The following is a 24,296-nucleotide window of genomic DNA, read 5'->3' on the forward strand; positions in this document are numbered from 1 at the left end:
CAACAGGCAGTAAAGAAGACAAACTGTATGTTGGCTTTCATAGTGAGAGGATTTGAGCACAGGAACAAGGATATTTTGCTGCAATTATACAGGGCAATGGTAAGGGCACATCTGGAATGTTGTGTGCAGTTTTGGTCTGTTTACCTGAGGAAGGATGTTCTTACTATAGAGGGTGTACAACAAAAGTTTGCTAAATTGATCTATGGGCTGGCAGCACTGATGTATGAAGAGAGATTGAGTCAGTTCGGATTGCGTTCAGTGGAAGTTAGAAGAATGGGGGAGGGGTGGAATCTCACAAAAATCTATAAAGTTCTAACAGGACTAGACAGATTAGAAGGAAGGATGTTCCCAAAGCTGGGGGAATTCAGAACCAGGGATTATAGTTTAAGGGTAAGAGGTAAATCTTGTAGGACTGAGATAAGGAGAAATATTTTCACACAGAGAGTGGTGAGCCTGTGGTATTCACTACTGAAGAAAGTGGCTAAGACCAAAACATTATGTATTTTCAAGGAGGTAAATATAGCTGTTGTGACTAAAGGAATCAAGGGATATGGGGATAGGGCAGAATTAAGGTACGGAGCTCAATGAACAGCCACAATCTGAAGCTGTACAAAACTCTGGTGCGGCCGCACTTGCAGTATTGTGTACAGTTCTGGTCACTGCATTATAAGAAGGATGTGGAAGCTTTGGAAAGGGTGCAGAGGAGATTTACTAGGATGTTGCCTGGTACGGAGGGAAGGTCTTACGAGGAAAGGCTGAGGGACTTGAGGCTGTTTTCATTAGAGAGAAGAAGGTTGAGAGGTGACTTAATTGAGACATATAAGATAATCAGAGGGTTAGATAGGGTGGATAGGGAGAGCCTTTTTCCTAGGATGGTGACGGCGAGCACGAGGGGGCATAGCTTTAAATTGAGGGGTGAAAGATATAGGACAGATGTCGGAGGTAGTTTCTTTACTCAGAGAGTAGTCAGGGAATGGAACGCTTTGCCTGCAACAGTAGTAGATTCATCAACTTTAGGTACGTTTAAGTCGTCATTGGATAAGCATATGGAATTACATGGAATAGTGTAGGTTAGATGGGCTTGAGATCGGTATGACAGGTCGGCAAAACATCGAGCCGAAGGGCCTGTACTGTGCTGTAATGTTCTATGTTCTAACAATCATGTTGAATGGCAGAGCACGCTCGCGGCGTTGAATGGCCGATTCCTGCTCCTATCTTCTATGAACCTGAACAAAACCGGAAACAATTAGAATCGTGGAGTAAACTCTCCACTGCTTGGAGTCATACCACAGAGGAAGATAGTTGTACTTGTTGGAAGTCAGCCATGTCAAGTTCTAGGACAACAAGGTGTAGAGCTGGCTGAACACAGCAGGCCAAGCAGCATCAGAGGAGCAGGAAAGCTGACGTTTCAGGCTTAGACTCTTCTTCAGAAATTCAGAAATGTCAGCTTTCCTGCTCCTCTGATGCTGCTTGGCCTGCTGTGTTCATCCAGCTCTACACCTTGTTATTTCAGATTCTCCAGCATCTGCAGTTCCCATTATCTCTGAAACAAAGGACTAGGACATCTGTGTAGGAGCTCCTCAGGGTAGTATCATAGGCCCAAACATTTTCAGCTGCTTCATCAATGACCTCCATCATACAGTCAGAAGTTTCACGTGAACAGCAGTACAGAGGAAAATCGTTCTTGCAGAGCAGCTTTCTTTTGTGTTTGTTGGGGTGAAAACTATTTTGGTAGCGATGGTGGGATACAGAGTGGAGGTATAATAGTCGGTGATGTGCAAAAAATATTTAGAAGAAAAGCCAAGTGAGACTGACAGGCGGACTCTGTATAATCAAGCGACAATACAAGGGAACAAACTGTGAAGCTGGATAAACACAGAGACCAAGCAGCATCTCAGGAGCACAAAAGCTGACGTTTCGGGCCTAGATCCTTCATCAGAGACAATACAAGGGAGCTTGGCATGGCTGTATTTATTTCAATGTAAGGGATCTTGTAAGGATGATAAGCTGAGTCTGGTGATTAACAGATGAGGATGTGACATCATTTCCATCATGGAGACATGATTGAGGAAGGACAGATCCGGCAGGTCAATATTGTCAGGTATAGAATCTTAGAAGTGAGACAGGGAGGGGTGTAAATGGGGAGGTGTGTTGCAATATTGAACAAAGAGTGAAATACTGCAGTAAGGTGGGATGATATCTGAGAATGAACCTGAAATGAGGCTATATGGGTAGAACCTAAAAATAAAAATGGGGCAATCATTTTTCTGGGAGTGTTCTATAGACTCCCAAACAGCCAAGGAGAGATGGAAAGATAGAAATGTAGGCAAATATATAGATAAGTGTAAAAGTAATAAGGTATTAATAGTAGGGGTTTCAACTCCCACAGTATTAACTGGGGTAGCCAAAGTGTTAGACAGCAATTTTCAAAAGTTTATTGAGAGAGACTGCTCACAGGTAGAGGGATGGCTGGCAAATGGGAAGCTTTCAAAAGTAGGATAATGAGAGTTCAGTGACAGTATGTACTTGTAACTGTGGAAGGCAAGTCTGGTAAGTGCAGTGAACACTGGATAACTAGAGATGTTGAGGCTGTGGTCAAGAAGAAGTAGGAAGCATATGTAAGGGATCAAGTGAATCCCTTCAGCAATACAGAGAGAGAAGGAGTACTCTTCAAAGAGAAATCAGGAGGGCAAAAAGGGGACATGAGTTAGCTTTGGCAAATGAGGTTAAAGAGAATCCTAAGAGATCCTACAAGTATATTAAGGGTAAAAGAGTAACTAGAGAGAGAATAGGGTCCCTAAAAGATCAATGAGATTGTCAATTTATAGAACCACAGAAGATGGATGAGGTACTAAACAAATATTTTGCATCAGTATTTTCAGTGGACAAAGACATGGAAGCTCAGGAACTTGGGCAAATAAATGATGATACCTTGAAAAAAGTTCTCATTACAGAAGAGGAGGTGCTGGAGGCCTTAAACGCAGAGTGGTAGATAAATCCCTGGACTTGATCAGGTATATCCCAGAACTTGTGGGAAGCTAAGGAAGAGATTGCAGGGCTCCTTGCAGAGATATCTATATTATTGATAACTATGGGGGAGGCGCTGGAAGACTGGAGGGTGGCTAATGATGTTGTGCCATTGTTTAAGAAAGGCTGCAAGGAAATGCCCAGGAACCACAGACCAGTGAATCTGATGATGGTAATGGGTAAGTTGTTGGAGGGGATTCTAAGAGACAGGATCTACGTGCATTTAAACAGGCAAGGAAGTAAAGCACATTAAGGTGACTAAATCCCCTGGGCCTGATCAAGTCCATTCTCGGACGTTGTGGGAGGCTGGGGAAGAAATTGCAGAGGCCCTTGCAGAGATATTTGCTTCATCTTTAGTCACTGGGTGAAGTTCCGGAAGACTGGAGGTTGGTTAAAGTTGTGCCATTGTTTAAGAAAATATCTGCGTGGGTTCCCTCTGGGTGCTCTGGTTTCCTCCTGCAGTCCAAAGACATGCCAGCTAGGTGGTTTGGCTATTCTAAATTGCCCATAGTGTTCAGGGATGTGTCAATTAGGTGGGTTATAGAGGGATGGGTTTGGTGGGTGCTCTGAGGGTCAATGTGAACTTGTTGGGCTGAAGGGCTCGTTTCCACACAGGTAGAGGGATGGCTGGCAAGTGGGAAGCTTTCAAAAGTAGGATAATGAGAGTTCAGTGACAGTATGTACTTGTAACTGTGGAAGGCAAGTCTGGTAAGTGCAGTGAACACTGGATAACTAGAGATGTTGAGGCTGTGGTCAAGAAGAAGTAGGAAGCATATGTAAGGGATCAAGTGAATCCCTTCAGCAATACAGAGAGAGAAGGAGTACTCTTCAAAGAGAAATCAGGAGGGCAAAAAGGGGACATGAGTTAGCTTTGGCCTGTAGGGATTCTATGATTCGATTAACATGCAAACTCCACACAGACCCGCCCCAGGGTGGAATCAAACCAGGTCCCTGGTGCTGTGAGGCAGCAGTGCTAACCCCATGCCACTGTGCCACCCTACAAGGTTTCTTAAGCAAACCTTGATCAGCTTAAAAATCAAAAACCTATCTATCTTTGTTTTAAGTACAAATAAAGATAAGGAATTATTCTGTTAGTCATTCTGATTTGGAATGCACATTCTGAAAGGAAAATAGGTGGAAGTAGAGCCATGTGAAACGTTCCAAAAGGGTTTGGATATCAATTGTGGCTTGTGGCCAAGATCCACAATAGTTTATGATTGGGACATTGGGGTTATAATTGAGACAATGGAATTGTAGTTAGGGGTATTGGGATTACAGCAGTGATCATGAGAATGTGGTTGGGACTTCAGAATCATTGAGATTTTGGTCAAGGACCTTGAGGATATGGTTAAAATCAGTTGGATTATGGTTGAGTCTTTGGGATTGTCACCAGGGACATTGGTGTTGTGGCCAGGACAATGGGATTGTGGTTGGGACATTGCAATTGTGGTCAGGAGGTTGGGATTGAGTTTAAGATATTGGTGTTATGGCCAGGACAATGGGTATGTGTTTGGAACATTGGAATTATGTTCAGACAATTTGGATTGAGCTGCAGGGTGGCTCAGTAGTTGGCACTGCTGCCTCACAGTGCCAGGAATCTGGGTTCAGTTCCAGCCTTGGGTGACTGCAAGGACTTTATACTTTCTCCCTATGTCTCGGTGGGTGTCTGCTAGATGCTCTGGTTTCCACCCACAGTCCAAGGACCTGCAGGTTAGGTAGATTGGCCATGCTAAATTCTCTACTAGTGTCCATGGATGTGCAGGTCACATGGGTTAGCCACGGTAATGCAGGGTTATGGGGTTAGGGTTAGGGGCTGGGTCTGGGTTGAAGCTGTTTGGATGGTCGGTGCAGACTCAATAGGCCGAATGGCCTTTTTCCGCAGTGGAGGGAATCTATGATTTCTATTTCTATGACTGGACTCAGGCCATTGGGAGTGTGGTCAGGAACATTGGGATTTTGGCAACGATCACGTAATCAGGAATTTGGGAGTGTGGTCAAAATCATTGGGATTGTAGTCAAGGACTTTGAGGTTGTGGTTTGGATCAGTTGGATTGTGGTCAGGAATATTGGGATCATGGTTAAGGACATTGGGATTGTAATTGGGATTGTGCGAAATTGCTTGCGATCAAGGGGAGTGTGGGTAGAGTTATTTTGCTCACTGAATTGTCACTAAGCATTTGGTTCCCTTTTAGTATCAGAATTTGGAAAGTGATATTGAATCTGTCAAGCAACGACTGGTGCTTATTGCAAATGCAATAGATATGGTGAGTACAGCGGCTGTTCACACTGCTGTCCACTTAACCTTTCTCCTCCATTCCCCTGTTAATGACTGCCCCTGCTATGAGCTGATGAGAATGAAGCTGACATTAAATATGGTATTGTAGTCTCTCAATGATCCAGCTCCACACAAAGTTGCTAAGGATTTCATCTCAAGTTTCTAAAGCATCTGTGCTTCAACCCCATTACACAAGACTGATTTACCTGACCTCTGAATCTAAATGATTCTTTCAATGCACAACGGGTCAGACATTTTCAGTTTTGCTTTCTACTCTGACCGAAAAGTAATGTTTATTTTCTGCCACCTACACCTTTCAAAAGCCTCCTAACACAATTTGCTCAATGGAACTCAGGCAGAAACTTTCCACTGGTTGTACTCATACCTTTTCTTTATTCATTTGTGGGATTTGGATGTCACTGGCTCCCTAGCATTGTTAATATCCCTCCCTAGTCACTCTTGAGAAGGGATGGTGAACTACCTTCTTGAATTGCTATAGACCCACAAAGCTATTACTGAGGGAATTCCAGGATTTTGACGCAGTGACAGTGAAGGAACAACAATACATTTCCACGTCAGGATGGTGAGTGGCTTGGAGGGGAGCTTGCAGGGTGGTGATTCCATGTATTAGCTATCCCTTGTCCTCCTAGGTGGAAGTGGTCATGAGTTTGGAAGGTGCTGTCTAAGGATCTTTGGTGAGTTTCTGCAGTGCACCTTGTAGATAGTACACACTGCTGCTACTGAGCATCGGTGGTGGAGGGAGTGGATGCCTGTGGATGTGGTGCCAATCAAGCGGCTGCTTTATCCTGGATGGTATCAAGCTTCTTGAGTGTTGTAGGAGCTGCCCCCATCCAGGCAAGTGGGGAGTACTCCATCACACTCCTGACTTGTGCCTTGTAGATGGTGGGCAGGCTTTGGGGAGAGAAGGAGGTGAGTTACTCATTGCAGTGTTCCCAACTTCTGACCTATTCTTGTAATCACTGTGTTCATTTGGCAAGACCAGTTGAGTTTCTAATCAGTCATAACCCCAGGATGTTGATAGAGGGGGATTCAGTGATGGTAACACCATTGAACATCAAGGGACAGTGGTTGGATTGCTCTTATTGGTGATGGTCATAGCTTGGCATTTGTGTGGCACAAATGTCACTTGCCACTTGTCAGCCCGGGCCTGGATATTGTCCAGATCCTGTTGCATTTGAACACGGACTGCTTCAGTATCTGAGGAGTCACGAATGGAGCTGAACATTGTTCAATCATCAATGAACATCCCAGTTCTGACCTTATGATGGACAGAAGGCCATTAATGAAGTTGCTGAAGATGGCTTGGCCTGGTGCTGAATAGCAACTGGGCTCAGGAGCCTCAATGCCGTGTACGCATTGGACGTGGCAGGACTGCAGAGCTTAGTACTGATCCATTGATTGCTTAGCTCTGTCTATCACTTGCTGCTCACGCTGTTTGTCATGCAAGTAGTCCTGTTTGGTATTTTCACCACGTTGGTTTGGTGCTGCTTCCGGCATATCGTCCTGCAGGGTTGATCCCCTGGCTTGATGGTAATGATTGAGTGGGGAATATGCTGGGCCATGAGGTTACAGATTGTGCTGGAGTACAATTTTGTGCTGTTGGTGGCCCACAGCGCCTCATGGATGCACAGTCTTGTGTTGCTAGATCTGTTTGAAGTCTGACCCATTTGGCACGGTGTTAGTGCCACACCGCACAGTGGAGGGTTTCAGTGTGAAGGTAGGACTTTGTCTCCACAAGGACTGTGCGATGGTCACTCTTACCGATACTGTCACGGACAGACACATCTGCAGCTGGCAGATTGGAAAGGATGAGGTCAGGTATATTTTTCCCTTTTGTTGGTTCCCTCACCACCTGCTATAGACCCAGCCAACAGCTATGTCCTTTAGGAGCCGACCAGCTCGATCAGTAGTACTGTTGCTGAGCCACTCTTGGTGGTGGACATTGAAATCCCCCACCCAGAGCACATTGTGCGCCCTCACCATCCTCATTGCTTCCACCAAGTGTTGTTTAACATTGAAGAGTACTGATTCATCAGCACAGGGAGGATGGTGTGTGGTAATCTGCAAAATGTTTCTGTGTCCATGTTTAATCTGAAGCCATGAAACTTCATGAGGTCCAGAGCCCAGGAAATGGCTGATGAAATTCAATTTCCAATCTGCCAGCTGCAGTAAATGTGAGGTTTTGCACTTTGGAAAAAAGAATACAGGCATGGACTATTTTCTAAACGGTGAGAAAATTCGTAAAGCAGAAGTACAAAGGGATCTGGGAGTGTTGGTCCAGGTTTCTCTAAAGGTTAACTTGCAGGTAGAGTCCATGATTAAGAAAGCGAATGTAATGTTGTCGTTTATCTCAAGAGGGTTGGAATATAAAAGCAGCGATGTGCTACTGAGGCTTTATAAAGCTCTAGTTAGGCCCCATTTAGAAAACTGTGTCCAATTTTGGGCCCTACACCTCAGGAAGGACATACTAGCCCTGGAGCGTGTCCAGCAGAGATTCACACGGATGATCCCTGGAATGGTTGGTTTAATGTACGATGAATGGCTATGGATCCTGGGATTGTACTCATTAGAGTTTAGAAGGTTGAGGGGAGATCTAATAGAAACTTACAAGATAATGTATGGCTTAGAAAGGGTGGACGCTGGGAAGTTGTTTCCATCAGGCGGGGAGACTAGGACCCGTGGGCGCAGCCTTAAAATTAGAGGGGGTAAATTTAAAACTGAAATAAGGAGACATTTCTTCAGCCAGAGAGTGGTGGGCTTGTGGAATTCATTGCCGCAGAGTGCAGTGGAGGCCGGGACGTTGGATGTCTTCAAGGCAGAGATTGATAAATTCTTGATCTCAGAAGGAATCAAGGGCTACGGGGAGAGTGCAGGGAAGTGCGGTTGAAATGCCCATCAGCCATGATTTAAATGGTGGAGTGGACTTGATGGGCCGAATGGCCTTACTTCCACTCCTATGTCTTATGGTCTTACGGCCAATGTTATTGATTTGCAGTGCAACTCCTTCCCGACTGTATACCACTGTACCACCACCACTTTGTCCTGCTAGTGGTGTTTGGGACATTGCCTGTAAGGTATGATTCCGTGAGCATGACTATATCAGGTTGTTGCTGAGTCTATGGGACAGCTATCCCAATGTTGGCACTAACCCCCAGATGTTAGTGAAGAGGACTTTGCAGACGTGATAAGATTGTTTCTGCCATTACCTTTTCCGGTGCCTAGGTCTGCCAGATGATCAGTCTGAATTGATTTCTTCAAGATAGCAGTGATTGATACAACAGCATGGCTTTGTGCATGGGAAACTTGATTGAGTTTTTTGAAGAAATAACTAAGAGGACAGAGCAGTGGATGTGATCTGTATGGACTTCGGTAAGGCGTTTTACAAGGTTCTTCATGGTAGACTGGATAGCAAGGTTAGATCACATGGAATTCAGGGAGAATAGCTATACGGATACAGAACTGGCCCAAAAGCAGAAGACAGACGATGATGGTGGAGGGTTGCTTTTCAGACTGTAGGTCTGTGACCAGTGGTGTACCACAAGGATTGGTGCTGTGTTATCTTGATCATGGTGGTCAGGGCACAGTTTTAAAACTTACAGATTCTACAAGAGTTGGAAACATAACTAAATGTGAGGAGGACATTGTAGAACTTCAAAAAGGGCATTGACAAGTTGACGCAATGGGCAGGTAGTTGGCAGATGAAAGTCAGTGTGGAGAAATTTGAAGTGGTTAATTTTGGTGGGAAGAACAAGCAGAGACAAAGGCACAACTCTAAAGACAATGCAAGAGCAGACAGACCTGGGAGTTTATGAATACAAATTTTTGATGGTGGCAGGACAGTTGGAGAGAGCAGTTAATAAGGGATACAGTATCCTCAATTTTATTAATAGTGATATAGAGTACAACAGCAGGAGGGTTATGCCAAATTTATGTAAAATATTAGTTCAGCCTCAGGTGTGGACAATTCCTGGGTATTGTACTTTAAGAAAACCAATTCGAGGAGAATACTAATATTTACATGGAATTAGAGGAGACTGCTTATTGGTTGACAAGTGGACACTGACCAGGACAATATGATGACACAGCAACAGACAGCCAAATCAAATCAGCCCTTCTACCTGTACATTTGCAACATAATAAAATCAAAATCTTTGAAGATTTCAATGTTTTTTAACCATATGTTTTGAATAACCAATCCCAGATCCTGTGAATAATCAATTCTAGACACAGGGTTTACAGCTTAAGTAAAATACTTAACTATTTATGAATGATACAGTTTCTTTAGCACAGGAAAATTAAACAACAACGTAATCTAATTGATACCTAATAATTAAGCCCTATACCCTTTGTTTTCATGCAAAAAACAGACAAACAGACACAGTTAAAGGATTAAAAAAAGCAAAATAACAAAACTGGCCAAATTACGTTAGTAGTTTTCATGATGTGTTGTTCCACAGGTATGTATGACTGCTTCTTGGCTAATTTTCTGAAGATATCGATCAGGGCCAACTTTTCAGTTCACTTTGAGGAATTTCAGAAACGCTTATAACTTACTTTCTATTCTCGGAACTCCCATTGGCTGATAGTAGGACATTAGGAAGGACTTTCAAATCTTCATGCTGCAATATCAACAGCCAAAGTTCTTCTCTCAGGAGCAAAGTCTAGAAGCCAGTTCAAACTCTCTAGCCACTCCGTCATGTTCTTGCCCAGAGTTACTGACACCTGTTCCCAGGTACTGACCTCGTTAATATCCAAATGTCTGATATTGTTCCAAACATACATTCTCCCCTAGTGTTGAAGAGTCTGCAGAATCCTTTGATCAATAGCCAACCTACAAATAACTTCTAAGCCTGTCCTCAGAAACAAACTGTAGCTTGTTTGTCCCTTTTATTTCAACACAAGATGCTGCTCACAGCCCAAAGGTCATTTGCAGCTCACAGTTCAAAGCTTCAAACCAGAATTGATAAAAAGAAATGAAGTAGTCAGGCTTCTATCAACAGACATTGCTGTAGAGAAGTATTCTGTTAATGTTGCTTGACAGTTAACTGCCTTGTTAAAATTTTGAACGTAGCCTGCTAGATACGGCTAGGGAAAATGGCAGGAGAGTAGCAATAAGACCAAAAGAGGTAGGAGCAGAAGTAGGCCATTCAGCCCATCAATTCTGCTCTGCCATTCAATGAGATCATTGATAATCTGATAAATCCTCAATGCTATTTTCCTTTTTCCCTATAACTTGTGATTTTCTTACTGATTAAAATCTGTCTATCTCAGCTTTGATGACCCAGCCTCAACAGCCCTCTGTGGAAAATAATTCCACAGATTTACTATCCCGTAGGTGAAGAAATTCCTCTTCATCTCTGTTGGAAAAGCACAACTTCTTATTTTGAGATTATGCTCTCTGCTCCTAGACTGTCCCAGAACAGGAAACATCCTTTCTCCATCTCCTCTGCAAAGTCCCTTAATAAACTTGTATGTCCAATTAGGTCACCCCTCATTTTTCTAAATTCCAGTGATAACAGCAGCCCAACCTGTTCAACCTTGTGTCATAAAATAGTCCCTCCGTACCTGATATCAGCCTAGTGAACCTTCTCAGGCCTGTCTTCAATGCCAGTCTATCTTTTACAGAGTCATAGTCATGCAGCGCAGAAATCAGATCCTTCAGCCCAACTCATCCACGCCAACCAGGTTCTCCAGACTAAACTAGTACCATTTGCCAGTGTTTAGCCTATTTCACTCTAAGCCCTTCCTGTTCATGTAATGTCTTTGAAATGTTCTAACTGTACCAGTATCTACCACTTGCTATGGCAGTCATTCCATTTTAAGTCTTTCCCCTCTCAGAATAAACCTGCACTCACTAGTTTTGAACTCCCCTACTCTCGGGAAATGACCTTTGCCATTCACCTTATCTATGCCCCGTATGATTTTATAAACCTCTCGAAGGCCATCCCTTAAACTCCAGTGGGAAAAAAAAAGCTATTCAGCCTCTCCTCGTGAGCTCTCCAGCCCTGGCAAAATCCTTGTAAGTCTTTTGTGAACCCTCTCCAATTTAATAAAATCCTTTCTATAGTAGGGCAATCAGAACTGTGCACCATACTCCAAGATGGGGAACAAAACTGCTCACAGAATTTCAGCTGTAGTCTGACTAGTGCCTTGAGTTGTTTTAGCAAAGTCCCCCTACTTTTGTACTCCATTCCCTTTGAAATAAAGGCCTACATCCCATTTGCCTTCCCTGTTAACTGCTGAACTTGGATATTAGTTTTTTGTGATACATGGATGAGAACTCCCAAATCCTTCTGTCTTGTAGTATCAGAGATAATGGGAACTGCAGATGCTGGAGAATCCAAGATAATAAAATGTGAGGCTGGATGAACACAGCAGGCCAAGCAACATCTCAGGAGCACAAAAGCTGACGTTTCGGCCCGAAACGTCAGCTTTTGTGCTCCTGAGATGCTGCTTGGCCTGCTGTGTTCATCCAGCCTTACATTTTACTATCCTTCTGTCTTGTAGTTTTCTGCAGTCTTTCCCCATTGAAATAATATTCAACTTCTCTATCCTTCATGCCTAAGTACAAAACCTGACACTTTCCCATACCACATTCATCCGTTAAGTTTTTGCCCGCTCACTGAACGCGTGCAGACTTTGTGCCAACCTCACCACTTGCGCTCCCACCTATTTCACTGTCATCCACAAACTTGGATACAGTATGTTCACTTTTATTATCCAAGCGGTCAATATATTTCATAAATCATTGCAGTCCCAAAGCTGATTCCTGTGGTACATCACTAATTACAGGTTGCTATTCTGTAAATGCTCCTCTGATCCCAACTGTCTGTCTTTTGTAAGGTAGTCAATCCTCTACACTACCTCAAGTTTTTATCTTACAAAGTGTTGTCTCTGTTAAATGTTGTAGAACTGATAGCAGCTAGCTTTGCAGAATGCAAGCTCCCACACACACATCAGTGAGATAATGGAACAGATAATCAGTGTTGGTGATAATGGGTGAAGGCTAACTATTGACCATGTCACTCTGATCATCCCCAAATTAGCAGTGGGACCTTTCTGTCAAACTGAGAGGGCTGAAGGGGACTCTGTTTAACTTGAAAGATGACACAATGGAGATAGCATTACTTAATCCACTCAGTTCAAGAACAATGAAGAATGATCAACCAAAGCAGGGCAGAAATGGCTAGCACGAGGGGTCATAGTTTTAAGCTGCTTGGTGGAAAGTATAGAGGGGATGTCAGAGGCAGGTTCTTTACGCAGAGAGTTGTGAGAGCATGGAATGCGTTGCCAGCAGCAGTTGTGGAAGCAAGGTCATTGGGGTCATTTAAGAGACTGCTGGACATGTATATGGTCACAGAAATTTGAGGGTGCATACATGAGGATCAATGGTTGGCACAACATCGTGGGCTGAAGGGCCTGTTCTGTGCTGTACTGTTCTATGTTCTATGTTCTAAAGTACTCTGAAGTTTGGTACATTCTGAAAATCCATATATACTGCATCCCCTTTACATATATTACTTTTTCCTCCTCAAAGAATTCTAGTAAATTTGTCAGGCATGATTTCCCTTTATGAAACCATGCTTATCTGCTTGGTTCTATTATCTATTTCTAAATGCTATGCTATTACATCCTTTATCAACAACAGCGTTTGAACAAGTAGGTCCGTAATTATCTTTCTTTTCTTCTTTAGTTTTTAAATAACGGCATTACATTGGCATTTCCAATCATTTGGGAGTTTTCCAGAAGGATTATTACAGGAAATCAGAAAATCACAAGAGTGTTGTGGTGCAGGAGAGGCTATTCAGCTCATCATACCTGCACCAGCTCCTTGGGTGAACACGTTAAATTACCACCAGCGCATCCAGTGATAGTTATTGTGTTTATTTCTTCTCCTCCTTTTGCCTTTTAAATGTTTAACCATTTGTAAATGCTAGTAATGCCTTCCACTATGAAGACTGATGCAAAGTTTTTGTTGACCTCTTCTGCCATTTACTAGTTCCCCATTATTATTTCCCCAGCTTCATCTTCTAAAGGGCCTTTCTTCACCTTGGCCTCTGTCTTCCTTCTTATGTATTTAAAGAAGCTTGTATATTCATTTTGATTACACTCGCATATGCAGCCTGAAAGGTTATTTTCTCTCTCTTTCTTTTGTTGTCTCTTTTTGGTTTTTAAAACAGTTCCAGTTCTCTGGCTCACCACTAATCCTTGCCACATTTTTTTTCTTTTAATTTGATGCTATCTTTAACTTCTATGGTTATCATCATTGGTTTATCCCTTTTTCCGGAATCCTTCTTCCTCACTGAACTATGTCTTTGCTGTGAGCCATGAACTATTTTCTGAAATGTCAACCATTGGTTCTCTGTCCCATTTCACTCTAGCTAACTATGCCCTCGTTCCATTGTAATTACTCTTTTTTAAGTTAAGCACAGTTGTTTCCAACTCTAATTCCTCCCTCTCACGCTGAATGCTAAACTCTATTGTTTTATGATCACTGTTTCCTTCGGGGATCTTGTACACTGATGTAAAACTTAAACACAAACTGAAGACATGACTTTTAATTTAAAGAATAGAAATACTCATCTGTCCTACTCACCAATCAGCTTCTTCCTCTATACTCAATCACGCTGTGGTTTATGGCTTTACTTCACCACTGGTCTCACTGTAGTTGGCCTCTTGATCCACATCTTCTATCCTCTCTCAATCCACCTCCTACTCCTGAGAGCTTACTCCTTGCAGTAAACCCTGGTTAAAGCCCTCTGCCCCTCTTTGCACTGAGAACCAAATTCCAACAGTTTAGCCAGTAACAGGTAGCACGGTGGATCAGTGGTTAGTGCCAGGGACCCAGGTTCAGTTCCCCCTTTGCATGTCTGTCTGTGTGCACATTCTCCACGTGTCTGCATGGGTTTCCTCCGGGTCCTCCAGTTTCTTCCCACAGTCCAAAGATGTACAGGTCAGGTGGACAGGCCATGAATTGCCCACAGTGCCCAGGGGTTTGTAAATCAGGTTGATTAGATACGGGAAATGTTGGGTTACAGGGAAAGAGTAGGGGAATGGGTCTGGGTGGGATGCTCTTCAGAGGGGAGGTGTGGACTTGTTGGGCTGAATGGCCTGTTTCCACTCTGTAGGGATCCTGTGAACTTAAATGGTCTTCATCTCATTCTGCTGCAGTCTTACACTGACCATGCTCCTTCCTCGTTAGGTGAGATGCTCATTTGAAGAGCCGGTGTAGACACAATGGAGCTTCACCACTGTACAATCTTTGTGATTCTCTGATCTGAATTCCTAATATTTCCGTCCAGTACTACAGACCATTTAACTTGCGCATTGCCCTGATTGGACTTGAGGTGTGGACTACAGACCAAATCGAAGTTAACAAGGATTCTTCAGAGACACTATCCCGATTTATCCTTTGGAGGCAGGAGAACCTTCTACCAAGAATACCAAATGACAATGCCCAGCTCCTCCTGTGAGTACCTGATAAATCATCACCTGTCAGCATCACTGACAAGTCCAACATTAATTGCCCATCCCTGTTTACCCTTGAGGTGGGTCATAAAGCTGCCTTCTTAAACTGCTGCAGTCTGTGAGGTCTTGGTACATCCATAGGGCTGTTAGAAGGGGAGATCCAGGATTTTGACCTTGTGAAGATGAAGGTACCAAATACGTAACATATTTCCAAGTCAGAGATAATAGGAACTGCAGATGCCGGAGAATCCGAGATAACAAAGTGTGGAGCTGCGTGAACACAGCAGGCCAAGCAGCATCTCAGGAGCACAAAAGTTTTTGTGCAGTGTTCATCCAGCTCCACACTTTGTTATCTTATATTTCCAAGTCAGGATCTGTTAGTGACTTGCAGGGGAACTTGCTCTTGGTGGTTTTCCTATATGCACGTTGTCTTTGTCCTCTTGGTAGTATTGGTTTTGAGTCGTGGAGGTGATGTCACAGAAGTCTTGACAAGTTGCTCTCATGCCTCTTGAACATACTGTGACTGTGCTCTGGTGGTGGAAAGGCTGAATGTTTAAAGTGATAGATGGGATGCTAGTCATTATTGTGGGTACAGAGTTACATGAGTTACATGAGACGAGAACAGATAAAGAGATAACACAGTGTGGTGCTGGAGGAACACAGCAGGTCAGGCAGCACCAGAGGAGCAGGAAAGTTGATGTTTCAGGTCGCGACCCTTCTTCAGAAAAGATGGAGGCAGTGAGGTGGGAGAGAAGGTGGACAGGTTTTGCCAGTTCTAGGATGCAGGGATGAGAGGGAGGGTTGGTCATGGGATGAGGCCGGGAGTGGGGAGATTTTGAAACTGGTAAAGTCCACATTTAAGCCATTGGGTTGTAGACTCCCGAGGCGGAATATGAGGTGCTGCTCCTCCAGTTTCCAGGTCGCATCATTGTGACACCATCTTACTCTTTCTGAAGGATAGCAGAGTAGCTCCCTTGAAGGACATGGGTGAATTAGAAAGGTTTTCAGGGCAATCTGAATTTCATGAATATTATTATTGAGAAAAATACAGATTACTGTATTGAATTTAAATTCCCCAAGCTGTTGAGGAAGGTTTTAAATTCATCTCTCCAGGGGAATAACTCGGAGTTTGCTAATTACTGCTCAATCAGTCTACTCAGTTTACTCATTCAAACCGAAGCAAAACCCAAGTGATGTCAAGTAGCACTCACTCAGCAACAACATACTCACTAATGTTCATTGTTTGGGTTTTGCCAAGGTCTCTCAGCTCCACACATCATTACTCCCTTTATTCACATATGGGCAAAAGAGCTAAATTTGAGAGATGAACTGAAGGGGAATAACATCAAGCAGCATTTGATCAATTATGTTATCAGGTTTCATACCATCACTGTGAAATTCCACCCAGTCTCATTTCCACACTTGAGAAAAGATACATTATAGAGGGTTCAGAAAGGATTCTTATGAATAGTTCCAGGAACGGAGGAATTTAGAAAGATTAGTGAAGCTGGGCCATTTATAGAATAGAATCTGGAGAAGAAATTTCACAATTATTGAAAATCATGAGAAATTTGGATAAGAAAGTGTTTCCATTTGCTGAAGGGATAAGAACCAGAGAAACACCTATTTAAGGTGCGTGACCAAAGAATGGAAAGTGACTGAGGAAAAGGTTTTTCACACAGCGGGTGGCTAGGTTCTGGAATGCACTGCCTGATGGTGTGATGGAGGCAGATTGCACTTTGGTTTAAAAACTGCATTGGATAATTATTTGAAAAGAAAACATTTGCATGTCTGCAGAGGAAAGGCAGGGAGTGAGACCAGGTGCGCTGTTCTTGCAGACCATCACAATGACACAACAAGGCGAACAGCTCCTTTGTGCTTCAGTCAGTAAATGATTCTACAATATTAAATGCTCCTCCATGTTGAATACCATTTGGAAAATGCTTTGAGGCTAACAAGACACATAAAGTACTGTGGCTTCAATGTCTTTCACCCCGTATGGCCTAGTTGGATCATGAGTGACGGTCCTGAAGGACATTGCAACCAGACTGAGTTATTGTTAGAACCAACATAACACTTGGTGCTCACCCATCCACGTGTGCAACAACATCTGTTTGTAACAGCGTTGGTCAGAGTGACCACGTGCTCTGCTAATGTTGATTTCTCTTTTGCAGTGGTGGGATTTTTACCGATGACGTTAATGGTTTGGCAATGCTTGCTGGAATATGTTCACTTGACAAATCTGGAGCAGTAAACTTGGTGAGCACCCATTCTTCCTTTTGTTTTTCAGTTCCTCATTCACTGACTATCACACTGTGTTTACGAAAGTAGATTAATCAGAGTCTCTAACCCTTGATAACTTTAATGCCGAACTGACCAGTAAACTTGGTGAGAGAATATCAGCTTCATTGAGGTGTCCACAGTGTTTCAACTGGTGCCATTACAGCCTGAACTTCAAGGTGCAATATATTTGGTCAGTAGAAGTGGCTCAGAGCCATTGCAAATTATGTTTTTTCATTCTTGCACAGGACGTGAGCATTGCTACCAGCACCAGCATTTATTGCCAATCTCTAGGTGCTTTTGAGAAGCTGGAGTGAGCTGCCTTCTTGAACCACTGTGGCCCATGGGCTGTAGGTAGAAAAACAGTGCTGTTAGGGAGGAATTTCAGGGTCCAACTCATCCACACCAACTACATATCTTATACAAATCTAGTCCCATCTGCCAGCATTTGGCCCATATCCCTTTAAACCCTTCCTATTCATACACCCATATTCATATTCATACTCATATATCCATCCAGTTACCTTTTAATGGTAGTTCTGAGGAATGCCTCCGTCCTATAGTGTTGTGACCAGACCTGCACATAGTACTTCAAATGTGGCACAACTAAAATTAGAACAGTTCTGAGAAAGGGTCACCGGACCCGAAACGCTAACTGTGTTTTTTCCTCAACAGATGCTGTCAGACCTGCTGAGCTTTTCCCGCAACTTGGTTTTTCTTCCTGATTTACAGCATCCACAGTTCTTTTGGTTTTTACTTAATGAAGTGATCTCTGATTAGTACTACCTTAATAAACATTGTTAGATATAAAATAGTTTGTTACCAGGTAGGTTCTGCAATGTACTGCTCTATGAAACAATTCCTGACGCAAACTACAAATTGCCGTCCTAATTTACCCTTGCCCATCTGATTTGTCCAGTCTCAATGTCGATTAAAACACTTGACAACTGTAGTGCCTTCTGAAAACACTTCTATTATTTTCTGGTTTATATTTGGTCCTTCAGTGAGGCAGTGCTTCAGAGACCTTTGACTAGGCCCACCTGTATTTTGCTAGCCCCTATTTCCACTCAAACATATTTCATGTCAGGGTGGCACGATGGCTCAGTTGTTAGCCCTGCTGCCTCACAGCACCAGGAACTTAGGCTTAACTCCTCCCTCAGGCAACTGTCTGTGTGGAGTTGGCACATTCTCCCCGTGTCTGTGCAGGATTCCTCCAGGTGCACCGGTTTCCTCCCACAGTCCCAAAGAGGAGCAGATTAGGTAGATTGGCCATGCTAAATTGCCCGTCGTGCCCAGGGAAGTGCAGGCTAGCGAAGCGTGCCATTGGAAATGCAGGGTTACAGTGATAGGGTAGGGTGGGTCTGGGTGGGTCATTTGGAGAGTCATCATGAGCTTGATGGGCTAAATGGCCTGCTTCCACACTAGGGATTCTATGACTCTATATCACAATCTGTTACACCTATTTCACTACTCCCCATCATATTCCTTTGATACATTCCTTTGTTAACAAAGTTACTCCACTATTATCCCCCAGAACAGTACAGCATAGGAACAGACCCTTTGGTCCACCATGTTTGTGCTGCTCACGGTGCCAGTCTAAGCTATTTCCATCTGCCAGTACATAGCATAGCAATATTTAGAGGCATTTAACAGACAGATGAACAGTTAGGGAATACAGGGGTATAGACTATCTCCTCCTACCACATTCCCTGGCAGAGTGTTCCAGGCACCTATCACTCTTTGTGAAACACTTTCCTTGCTCATCTCCTTTAAACTTTCCCTCTGTCACCTTAAACCTGTGCTCCCTAGCATTTCAGGTTTCCACCCTAGGGAAAAAAAACCTCCAACTCTCCACCCTATCCATTCTGCTCGTAATTGTTTATACTTCTATTAGGTTACCACTGAGCCTCCAACGCTCTAGCCAAAACAATCCAAGTTTGTCAAATCTCTCATTATAGCTAATATACTCCAATGAAGGCAAAGTTCTGGTAAACTTCTTTGCACTGTTTCTGAAGCTGCCGTCCTATAGTGTTGTGACCAGACCTGCACATAGTACTTCAAATGTGGCACAACTAAAATCAAGGAGTCACAGAATAATACAGTATGGAAACAGGCCCTTTGACCCAAACTGGTTGATGCTGACCATGGTGCCCACAAGTTTTCAATTCCCCATCCCTGGGAAAAAGACAATACACATTCATCCTATCTATGCCCCTCCTGATTTTAAACACCTCAGTAAGGTCGCCCCTCATTTTCCTACTTTCCAAGGAATAAAGAACTGTCCTGGTCAACCTCTTCCTGGCAACAGCCTTGTAAATATTCCACAAGTATCCAGTCCCTCCACCACCGACGCTCAGTAGCAGCAGTGTGCACTTTCTATTAGATGTACTGCAGAAATTCACCAAAGACCCTGAGACAGCACCTTCCAAACCCACAACCACTTCCATCTAGAAGGATAAGGGCATCAGACATATGGGAACTCAACCACCCCCAAAATCCCTTCTGAGCCACTCACCGTCCTGACTTGGAAATATATTGCTGTTACTTCACTGTCACTGGGCCACAACCCTGGAATTCCCTCCCTAAGGGCATTGTGGGTCAACCCACAGCAGGAGGGCTACAGCAGTTCTAGAAGGCAGCTCACTACCACTTCCTCAACAGCAACGAGAGGTGGGCAAGAAATGCTGGCCAGCCAGCGATGCCCACATCCTACAAATGAATAGACAAAAAAAAGTCTTCTTTGCACATATTCCAGTTTAACTATGTCTTTACTACAACAGGATGGCCAAAATTCTGCACAACACTGTGAATAACCTCTCATTTATCCAAATTATACTGCATCTGCCATTGATCTGCCCACTCACCCAACCTGTCGAGATCATGCTGAAGGCTGTCTGCATCCTTGACTCAGTTCACCCTCCCACCCAGCTTGGTATCATCTGCAAACTTTGAGATGTTACGTGTTGTTCCCTCATCCAAATCAATAATATTTATTGTGAATAGCTGGGTCCGCAGCACCAATCCCTGTGGTACCCACTAGTTACTCCCTGTCAATTTGAAAACAAACATTAATTCCTATTCTTTATTTTCCCTCTGCCAACCAGTTTTCTATCCCGCTCAAAACACATGCCCAAATCCCATGCGCTTTAATCTTGCAAATAATCTCTTCTGCGGGACTTTGTCGAACACTTTCTGAAAGTACAAATATACCATATTGACTGGCTCCACCTCGTCAATTCAACTCGTTATATCTTCATTGAATTCCAACAGATTTGTCAAGCATGATTTCCCTTCATAAATCCGTACTGACTCTGTGTGATCGTGCCACTGCTTTCTAAATGCTCTGCTATAAAGTCCTTGATAACGGATTTGAGACCTTTCCCTACTACCAGCTTACTGACTTATAATTCCCTGTTTTCTCTCTACCTCCCTATCTGAATGTTGGAGTGACATCAGCTACCCTCCAATCTACAGGGACTGTTCCAGACTCAACAGAATCGTGGAAGATGACCACCAATGTATCCACTATTTCCCGAGCCGTTCCCTTAAGAATCTGGGATGTAGATTAGCAGGCCCTGAGGATCTATCAACCTTCAGTCTCATCAATTTTACCAGCATCATTTCTCTGCTAATATTGATCTCCCTGAATTCTTCCCTGTCACTAAATCTTGTATCCTCCAAAAATTCTGGGATCCTCTTGTGAGGACAGAGCCAAAGTATGTATTCAGTTAGGGACAAAAGAAAAAATTGCCGATCCTGGAATCCAAGGTAGACAAACAGGAGGCTGGAAAACCACAGCAAGCCAGGCAGCATCTAGAATAAAGGAGAAGTCAATGTTTCAGGTACTGCCCTTCTTCAGTCCTGGATTTAGGATTGGGGGCGATGCAGATAAAGAGAGGGGGCTGAGGGGGTAGTGGAACGGTGGTGATAGGTGGAAACCTGGTTGGTTGATGGTAGGGATGAATTTGGTTGGTGGCTGGAAGGTGGCAGTCCTTCCAAGTGAGACAGAGCTTCATCTGCATCTCCTCCAATCATATTGCATCCAGTGCTCCCAATGCGGTCTTCTTTACATTGCTGAGACCAAACATTGACTAGGTGACTGTTTTGCCGAGCATCTTCAGCTGGCCTGTAACCACCAGCCTGACCTCCTGAACCCCACCCACTTCAACTCTCCCCCCACACTCCACTCCCCATCCGACCTGTCCATCCTCAGCCTCCTCCAGTCTCACAGCGACTTGGAACGCAAATTTGAGGAACAACACCATATCTTCCATCTGGGCACCCTACAATCTGGAGGATTGTGGAAACTTCTGTTTTGTTTTCTCCCAGATTATTAGTTGGTCCTGTAGATCAATAGTGCAGTATTATTACTTGGCCTTGAATACATTAAATGCCCTAACCTCCTCTGCTCTGTCGAAAGACTTAATGATCCTCTGAGAGCGAAATTTCTCCCTATGTCACCCTTATGGCAGATCCCCGTTTTGAACTCTCATTGTATGTGTTAGAGGTTGTTATTTCTGGATGAGCTTTATGGTGTGATCACATGGTTTTCAGCATAACAAAGTGTGAAGCTGGATGAACACAGCAGGCCAAGCAGCATCTCAGGAGCACAAAAGCTGACGTTTCGGGCCTCGACCCTTCATCAGAAAAGGGGGATGGGGAGAGGATTCTGAAATGAATAGGGAGAGAGGGGGAGGCGGATCGAACATGGATAGAGGAGAAGACAGGTGGAGAGGAGAGTATAGGTGGGGAGGTCGGGAGGGGATAGGTCAGTCCGGGGAGGACGGACAGGTCAAGGGGGCGGGATGAGGTTAGTAGGTAGGAAATGGAGGTGCGGCTTGAGTTGGGAGGAGGGGATAGGTGAGAGGAAGAACAGGTTAGGCAAGTGGGGATGAGCAGGGCTGGTTTTGGGATGCAGTGGGTGGAGGGGAAGAGCTGGGCTGGTTGTGTGGTGCAGTGGGGGGAGGGGACGAACTGGGCTGGTTTTGGGATGCGGTGGGGGAAGGGGAGATTTTGAAGCTGGTGAAATCCACATTGATACCATTGGGCTGCAGGGTTCCCAAGTGGAATATGAGTTGCTGTTCCTGCAACCTTCGGGTGGCATCATTGTGGCACTGCAGGAGGCCCAGGATGGACATGTCGTCTGAGGAATGGGAGGGGGAGTTGAAATGGTTCGCGACTGAGAGGTGCAATTGTTTGTTGCGAACTGAGCGGAGGTGTTCTGCAAAGCAGTCCCCAAGCCTCCGCTTGGTTTCCCCAATGTAGAGGAAGCCACACCGGGTACAGTGGATACAGTATACCACATTGGCAGATGTGCAGGTGAACATCTGCTTAATATGGAAAGTCATCTTGGGGCCTGGGATGGGAGTGAGGGACGAGGTGTGGGGGCAGGTGTAGCACTTCCTGCAGTTGCAGGGGAAGGTGCCGGGTGTGGTGGGGTTGGAGGGCAGTGTGGAGTGGACAAGGGAGTCGTGGAGAGAGTGGTCTCTCCGGAAGGCAGACAAGGGTGGGGATGGAAAAATGTCTTGAGTGGTGGGGTCGGATTGTAGATGGTGGAAGTGTCGGAGGATGATGTGTTGTATCCGGAAATTGGTGGAGTGGTACGTGAGGATGAGGGGGATTCTCTTTTGGCGGTTATTGCAGGGTGTGAGGGATGAGTTGCGGGTAATGCGTGAGACACGGTCAAGGGCATCCTTGACCACTGCGGGGGGGATATTGTGGTCCTTGAAGAACGAGGACATCTGGGATGGACGGGAGTGGAATGCCTCATCCTGGGAGCAGATGCGGTGGAGGCGAAGGAATTGGGTATGGGGATTGAATTTTTGCAGGAAGATGTGTGGGAGGAGGTGTATCCTAGGTAGCTGTGGGAGTCGGTGGGCTTGAAATGGACATCGGTTTGTAGGTGGTTGCCTGAGATGGAGACAGAGAGGCCTAGGAAGGTGAGGGATGTGTTGGAGATGGTCCAGGTGAACTTAAGGTTGGGGTGGAAGGTGTTGGTGAAATGGATGAACTGTTCGAACTCCTCTTGGGAGCACGAGGCGACGCTGATACAGTCTTCAATGTAACGGAGGAAGAGGTGGGGTTTAGGTCCAGTGTAGGTGCGTAAGAGGGATTGTTCTACATAACCTACAAAGAGGCAGGCATAGCTTGGGCCCATGCGGGTGCCCATGGCCACCCCTTTTGTCGGTAGGAAGTGGGAGGAATCGCAAGAGAAGTTGTTAAGGGTGAGGATGAGCTCGGCTAGGCGGATGAGGGTGTCGGTGGAGGGGACTGGTTGGGTCTGCGGGACAGGAAGAAGCAGAGGGCCTTAAGGCCATCTGCATGGGGAATGCAGGTGTATAGGGACTGGATGTCCATGGTGAAATGAGGTGTTGGGGGCCAGGGAATTGGAAGTTCTGGAGGAGGTGGCTGCGTGGGTGGTGACATGGATGTAGGTGGGGAGTTCCTGGACCAAGGGGGAGAAAATGGAGCCCAGATAGTTGGAGATGAGTTCGGTGGGGCAGGAGCAGGTGGAGACAATGGGTCGACCAGGGCAGGCGGGTTTGTGGATTTTGGGAAGGAGATAGAAGCGGGCGGTGCGGGTTTGGGGAACAATGAGGTTGGAGGCTGTGGGTGGGAGGTCCCCTGAGGTGATGAGGTTGTGCATGGTTTGGGAGATGATGGTTTGGTGCTTGGGAGTAGGCTCATGATCCAGGGGGCGTTAGGAGGAGGTGTCAGAGAGCTGGCGTCTGGCCTCGGCGATGTAGAGGTCAGTGCGCCATATTACAACTGTGCCTCCCTTGTCTGCGGGTTTGATGGTGACGTTGAGGTTGGGGCAGAGGGAGCGGAGGGCTACAAGTTCTCCGGGGGAGAGGTTGGAGTGGGTGAGAGGGGTGGAGAGTATGAGGCAGTTAATGCCTCGACAGCAGTTGGATATGAAGAGGTCGAGAGAGGGTAGGAGGCCTGGGGGTTGTCTCCAGGAGGAGGGCTTGTGTTGGAGGCGAGTGAAGGGGCCAGTAGAGGGAGGGTTGGGCTCACGGTTAGAGAAGTACGCGATGAGGTGGAGGCTGCGGAAAAACTGCTCTATGTCCAAACGTGACTGGTATTCGTTGATGTGTGGTTGTAGGGGGACAAAGGTGAGCCCCGTACTGAGGACTGACCGTTCATCCTCAGTCAGGGGGAGGTCTGGGGGGATGGTGAAGATGCGGCAGGGCTCAGTGTGGCTGTCTCCTCTGGGGTTGCAGGC

General features: G+C 45.0%; 1 protein-coding gene across 1 annotated transcript in view; it reads left to right on the forward strand.

Moving 5' to 3' along the window:
• The window catches only part of LOC125456083 (disintegrin and metalloproteinase domain-containing protein 12-like), a 223,160-nt gene that overhangs the window by 32,761 nt on the left and 166,103 nt on the right, over window positions 1-24,296 (forward strand). Inside the window, exons 9-11 of the mRNA XM_059650791.1 lie at window positions 5,220-5,291; window positions 14,626-14,792; window positions 16,966-17,050. Of these exons, the coding sequence (XP_059506774.1) occupies window positions 5,220-5,291; window positions 14,626-14,792; window positions 16,966-17,050 (324 nt within the window). The remainder of the gene's footprint in view (window positions 1-5,219; window positions 5,292-14,625; window positions 14,793-16,965; window positions 17,051-24,296) is intronic.

Source organism: Stegostoma tigrinum, chromosome 1, assembly GCF_030684315.1.
Source record: "Stegostoma tigrinum isolate sSteTig4 chromosome 1, sSteTig4.hap1, whole genome shotgun sequence".
NCBI lineage: Eukaryota > Metazoa > Chordata > Chondrichthyes > Orectolobiformes > Stegostomatidae > Stegostoma > Stegostoma tigrinum.